Here is a 6,883-nt window from a genome sequence, read left to right as displayed (position 1 = left end):
CAGTTGTGTAAGTTCGCTGTGGGCTGAAACATGACGTTAAAAATGTACAAGCTTGCAACAGGTCTTTGCAGTTCTATTACTAAAAAAGACAACTTTTAGACTAAGTTTTGCAGGCTGTTACTTACTGTACATAAAGGAGTTTTTTTAATGTGTAAACTTCTGATATACTAATATTTGAAAATTATCTATCGCACATGCGCAGTAATTTTCTATAATACATACTTGTAAGAACACAATGACAGCTCCCTACAATACTAAATAGAGATTTATCCTTGGATTGTTAACTGCTCCTTCAGTCTATTATGTAAATAATTAGCATTTTATAAAACTTTCCATGACAAAACAAACAAACAAACAAGAAAACTCAAAATCAAGAAATGTAAACACACAAATACGTTTTTTAAATGTTAAATTCATGATACAGACCAACGATAGCAGGAGACTTGAAGTCAGGGTTGACAAGACGTCCTTACACCTACAGCTATTGAGTTTTCCCTGTCACTGACCACCCAGATTAAGGATGAAATATTCACCTCGAGTTCTCATCAGAACTTGGTTATTTAAATTCATTTCCGCAGTTTAAGGGCGTGCGATTTTGCATGGATATCAGAAACATTCTCCGGACACCCAGGAGCAGTATGTTAAAGTTTGCCAAGATTCATCTTGCTTTTCATGGTCGGTAGCTCCTCGAAACATTGTCCAAAGCAACACGTTTTACCCAGTCTTGCCATATTTTTTAAATTACTTGGAAACTCTGTCCGCTACACAACACGATGCCGATTCTTTTCAGTGCTTTATGAACTATTCAGTCTTCACACGTTTGTGCAGTAGAAGCAGCTAAGTACATTTAAAACAAATTTTAAGGGAAAACTAAAATATGCAACAGAATGCAAAATTTTAAGCGACCGACAATCATCCACAGATTATTTCCTAACGATTATTTTGGGGTGGTTTATCGCCAGGGTGAGGTTGAAGCGTTCACCTCTGCTTGCTTTTACGCACTGAACTTCTACTGCTGGGAAGAGCAATCCCGCCAGGGTTTCGAGGCTGTATTAGGAAAGCGCACCCGACTCGCTCTCCTCAAACTCTCGATCTGCTATTAATGAAGTTAAGTTTGAAACTGAAGAATTTATTTCGGACTCGGGATGAGATATAAACGTATCTAGCGTAAGGGATAGCTTCCTCCYGCAACGCTCAGTGGTAGCACCGCTAACGACCGCGAAACCTCTGCTGCGTTATCCCAGAGACCTGCGGGACCTAAAGAGCAACCGCTGCTCGAGCGAGAAATCCCAGAAACTTGTCGTTCCGGGTCCTGTTGYGCCTGGAGCAGTTTTGGGAAGAGCGCAGGTTGGGCTGAAGACRACCCCGTGAAAGAAGCGGCAGCAGGAGAGAAGATGAACGCTTCGCCGGGAAGGCTGAGCACACCCTCGACAGCTATGACTGCGCTTAAAAAAAGACGTAAGGGAGCGATAAACTGCGCATACCCAAGCTAAGTTCAAGCACCCACRTGAAGGTTTCATGGGTTACTTCAAATGGAAATAGCCCGTGAGGCAGGAAACGCRCGACTTTCGCAAGTTGTACATTAACCGAAGTTCGCATAGCAAGGGGGGGGAAAGAGTAGTAACTCAGAGGACATGAAACAAATGTTTTAAGGGCTGCCAGGCGGAACCGAACGTTGCTCGTTCGTGGCGCTGCGCGGACGGCAGCACGCGCGGGCCAGGCCGGCTGCCGCGCAGCTTGYGCAAGCGCTGCCGTCAGAGCCACGGGCAGGCAGGCGCCGCGCGTCCGCGCCTGGCACCGCGGCGGCAGGGCAGCGGCGACACAAGCCTTGCAGCGGCCCCCGCGCCCCGCCGGCTCCCCGGCGAGGCTGCAACGCTGCCAGCGAGCGGAGCAAGGCAGGTGAAAAAACGTGCAACGTCACGGGAAAGTTATTTTTCTAGACAAATAAAACACAGAGGAAGAATCAAATCTTCTACCCTAATAGTCTAGCTAAACCAAAATTCATCAAGATACCATAAATTTCCAAAAGAATATCATAAATAACTAAACAGCTATTCCCTGATGAACAACTAGAAGAGAATCACGTTGTGCAAAAGCAGCATGGAGGAAAGATCGGGAGGGGGAAGGAGAAATACAGGGAAGCTAAAGAAAAGAGGTGGAAGAGAGCGAAGGAAAACAGAAGGTGACAGAGAAACTTAAAAGCAGGCAAAGTTTGGGCTGAACTGATGCAACGGCACATCAGTACTGGAAGATCAGCTTGRTCATTCACGCCCTGGTCCGGGAAGAGAGAGAGCAGATGGGTAACCAGAACAAATCTGGAAATAAAGACGCACACAAGACTTTCAGCCTTCACMGAGGGCGAAGCACACGGGGCTGAATCTGCTGCAAGCAAAACCACGCGGGGTGCGAGCCCTGGTCTCAGGATGTCTCCAAACGCCCCCAAGTTCGAGAGGGACCAGGCAACACGTCGTGTCTAGAGGAAGCCGCGACGCGGTGACGCCGGAGAGTCAGTCCTGCCTGCGCAGAGGAGCCCCTGGCCTGCCCGGACACCTTGCTGACCTCAGACTGCCGCGTTTTGAGACCTTCAAGTCCTTTTCCCGGGCAGCRAGCCCCCCGCCGGCTGGCTCGTTTGGGGCTTTGGTAGAAGCGCGAAGATGGAGCCTGGGCACCGAGGACCTCGGCAGCTTCGCAAGGCGCTGCCCGGGCTTTGGCTCGGRGCTGAGGCCGTTTTGCGATCCCGATGGCGCAAGGTTTAAATCATTTCACTGCTTCTGCTGCACCTTTGGGGTTGATACTAAGTTTTCTGTGGCTCCTAGTAGGATATGGGATCTGAGAGACAGCGTCCAAGTTACTGCAAAATTACAAATAATCCACAGAAGGAGGCTGTGAGAAATCATAAGTCTAACTCAGAGAAAGAATCCAGATACAAAACCAAGTAAAAATAACATCTCTAAAAACAAGTTATTTCTTTCATGCTTATAAAAAGGTTCTCATGCACAAAAAAAGCAGTTTTTTTGTTTTTTTGTTTTTTTTACAATAAGCAATAGCTCTGTTGTTCTAGCACACCCTGCTGTCTAGCTCCGAAATCATGTAACGCATTTGATTAATACTTACGCCACAGCAAAGTGATGCTTCACTGTTCTCTTCACAGTACTTCATTACATAGAAAAGATACATTTAAGAACATATTTAATCTTATTCTAATTGTTGCTAAAATACACAAACTTATAAAATCATTTCTCTGGAACCCACATGTTTTCTCTCTCCCCAAACCCTACACAAAATAAATTAGGAAGTGGATCTTCGGCCAGTCAGAAATACCCGAAGAGCATTTCTTCTGCATTTCAAGATTTTCAGGCTTTAGAACAGAAACATAGTGTTTATATTAGCTGAACAGAACTCACCTAGAAGGGGTATGGTTCCGACTACGCATACATGCTTTTCCTGGTTACCCTATGTAGGAGGACCAATCATTCAAAGAAATAATAAATTTCTTATAAATATATATATATTTTTATATATGAGAGATGATAAGACAGGTGTTTATATTTTAAAGCCCAATACAGAACTAGGAGAGTCTCTGAATTTTTTTTTTCCCCCATCAAAAACAAAACTGAATTAAGTCCAGAAATGGACTATGGCTAATTCAAAACAATTCTTATTAAAGGAAAAATGCATGATTTTTGTACTGTACCATAAACTCATATTAATGCTCTTAACAATTTAGGATATACTCTCCTCCATCACAAAACTAAACCTCTGCATTTTTTCAAGTCACTTTGCATCTAACTAGAATTTTTGGAAAGCGAGATAAAATAGCTAGTGCTTAATATAGAAAGTTAAAAATTAAATTCCTTCTGCATCTGAGAATATACATGGGTCACTCTTTCCTGCCTGAGGTTTTCCAGAATTATTGACCAAGCCGTGCACAGAAGAACAAACTTAAGGATATTGGATGAAGGTTAAAAAAAAAAAAATCTTCAAAAATTCCATCAAAAATTTCTTTTTTCATTTGTTCTCTCTGTGTAATCTAACTCACTTTCTTCACCGAGACAGAAATGTCAGATACATTTACATAAAGGGCGAAAATTTAAGTCCCATATATATTCCAACCAGACCCTATTAAGAAGAGAGGCTGCTAGTCTCCAGCTCACCCCACGTGAAAACACACTTCTGTTCACGGAGGTGGGCTGTTTTTCAGCGAGGAGCAAGACTACGGACTTCCCAGATACCATCACATTCTGCACTATTCCTACCCAAATGATTTCTGTTTCCAAGTTAGTATTTTTCAGCATAACAGAAGATAAGCGTACAGTGCAACATGAATTCTCCTCTGGAAGCTTGAGATACAAGAGTCCTTCTGGAGGATGCGAAGAGAAGCTTACTGGTACTGCTATAAAATAAGAGCAGCCACCAGACCTACTGCAGCTCAGTTCAGCTTCCTCATAAGTTTCGAGGGGCAAATTAAAATAAACACAAATTTGCACCGAGTAAGTGGTAGCAGAAATGTGTGGGAGCCAGCTGGTCTATCTGCCCAAACAAATTGCCATCTGCTGAAAGCATTACGCTTCTGAAAACTCCGATAATTACGTAGATTTGTTTTCACTGTGTCAATATAATGAAGATACAGTTACTTTACAGCTTAGCAAGCAATTCCATCCCTCTATGCTCCTTCTCGCCTCTTCTTCAACACATACCGAATAATAGCATCTATTTTCTTTTAAGTTTCCAGTAGTTGTAAATAGAGGTAGCTGAGCTACTATTAAGAATCATGTTATGCTTTGAAGAGGAGGAACCTTTCAAATGTTGAAGTTACCCCTTAGCTGCACAATCTCTATTAATACTATAAAAATATGAGAGGACAAAAAGAAAATAGATGCAAGTAACTTTTGCATTTGGCACCTTTTGTCTAGATATTCATACTTCTCAAGTATTCTCTTTTTAATAAAGTTAATGCACACATAGGACACACCACATCAAAGGTTTGCTACATATTTACAAGGCACCAACCCTTTGTCACTTTTTACACGAATAAAGAACCGATAGAAAGCGCATCAGGACCCCCATAACTGTAGTATAGACATACTTCAGTTCAGCACAATTCATGAATGTTTGGCCTGGGAAGATTAAAATAATCCAGATCCTTCTTACAATATAGAAACTGTAAACATTTTATAGCTGCCTTTAGGATTGGTGTATTGTGCAAAAGTTATAATTATTACTGTGTATAAGGATTTATGGCAGAAACCACATAAAAACTCTGTAAGAAGGTGCTATTTCTATAATACAAAAACAAAACAAGGGAAGAAATTCATAATCATGATTCAAAAATGTCATGTTCTTATCGAGAAGCTGGAAGCCTCTTTAATGTGATGAGCTTGTAGTGTGTGGGGAAGAATTTCTGTAATTTAAGGCCTAATGAATAAGGCTTATTTTGACCAATGAAGTGTGGCGATCTGAAGTTTTAAAACAAATGCATACTGACATAATGGAAAAGCACCACTGTGAAAAGTGAGTGGAGTCCCCGCACAACTTGCTTGGTAGATTTTCTGGTAAAATCCCTGCAGTAGAAGGCCATTGAAGTTCTTTTAAAATTGTTCCAAAGTTTTTCATCTGTCAATAATTCCATCCCATGAGATGGCTCACCCTGGCTTTTTCTGTCATTTTCCGCACCCTGCCTGACCTGGAAGTACCAAGGTTCAAAGGATCCTCGGCGTGCACAAAATTGTCATTATCCGAATCGTCATTGTACAAGACAGTTCTCCTGCCCTCATTCCTTGTTTTGATTCGAGGTGGCCTACTGAATCGCCCTCCAAACATATTTTCACCAAATTGTCCGCCAAACAGATTTTCAAATTCATCATCTGTAATTCGGGCACGTTTGGCTCTGGTGGCTCCTCGTGAGGCTCCTCTACCTCCTCGGCCTCTTCTTCCTCCCCTGCCACCACCTCTTCCTCTGCCACAGCCTCTTCCACCTCTACCGCCTCTTCCCCCTCTACTCCATCTCCCCCACCTCCCCCATCTACCTCTCCTCCCTGTCCCTCTGCCCTGCCAATTTCTTTTCCCACTGGCAATTTTTCTTTTGATTTTTCTTTTGGGTTTTTTGGATTGCACAACTTTGCTGTAGTCATGGTCTCCATCAATGTAATCCTGATCTGTTCTGGATGTCGATTCAGAGTCTGAATCAGAGCCACTTCTGCTTTCAGAACTTGAACTTGATCCCGATTCCCCACTTTCTGATGAAGATAAAGCAGATTTTTCTTTTAATTCTCGCTTCTTCTTTTCCTCTTCCTCTGCCTCCTCCAGATGCTCGTCATCTTCTGATGCACTTACTAACTTCCTCTTGACTCCTATCCGAAGTTCTCTGCCATCACCATTTGTAAGTGGTCCATCAGGAGAGTGATCTAAGCAAACACAAAATAATCTGATCAGTTCTAATCACCATGACTGAGCCAAATCAGGTCAAAAAAGTAGGATTCATCTCATCTGCCTTTGGGGTGCATCCAGGAAAGATCTAACTCTGAGCTCATCGCGGTAAATGACTTCCACATTCCATGGAGACAAACAGCTATGATCTAAGGGGAAAATTTATCAGACTAAATTTAAACACGGTTCATCTTGCCCTACAGCAAGCACCACAAACTCTGTTGGCTAAGCGTCTAATGAAGATTCAGTCAAGAAAATGAGCCGAGAGTGACTAGCTCAGACACAAACATCTAAGTTTATTCAGATGAAAGGTATTTTTTCCCTAAGGTATCTAGGCAAAGAAAAAATCCCCTCAAATTCATTTAAAACCTAATAATACACATTAATATAACACTCTGCAAGTTGTATTTATTTGCTCTCAAATACATGTTCTCAAAACCTTAGTCCAGAGCATATT

At 42.3% G+C, this 6,883-nt stretch overlaps 1 protein-coding gene across 2 annotated transcripts in view; it reads right to left on the bottom strand.

Annotated features, from left to right (window-relative positions):
* Positions 1 to 380: 380 nt before the first annotated feature.
* BRWD3 (bromodomain and WD repeat domain containing 3) overlaps positions 381 to 6,883 on the bottom strand; it is a 54,971-nt gene continuing 48,468 nt past the window's right edge. For both annotated transcript variants that reach the window (XM_026066132.1, XM_026066133.1), the window contains exon 36: positions 381 to 6,404. In XM_026066132.1, the coding sequence (XP_025921917.1) occupies positions 5,617 to 6,404 (788 nt within the window). In that variant the 3' untranslated portion in view covers positions 381 to 5,616. The remainder of the gene's footprint in view (positions 6,405 to 6,883) is intronic.

Source organism: Apteryx rowi, unplaced genomic scaffold (assembly GCF_003343035.1).
Source record: "Apteryx rowi isolate R43461 unplaced genomic scaffold, aptRow1 scaffold_24, whole genome shotgun sequence".
Lineage (NCBI taxonomy): Eukaryota > Metazoa > Chordata > Aves > Apterygiformes > Apterygidae > Apteryx > Apteryx rowi.
This window is presented reverse-complemented; position numbering and strand designations above follow the sequence as displayed.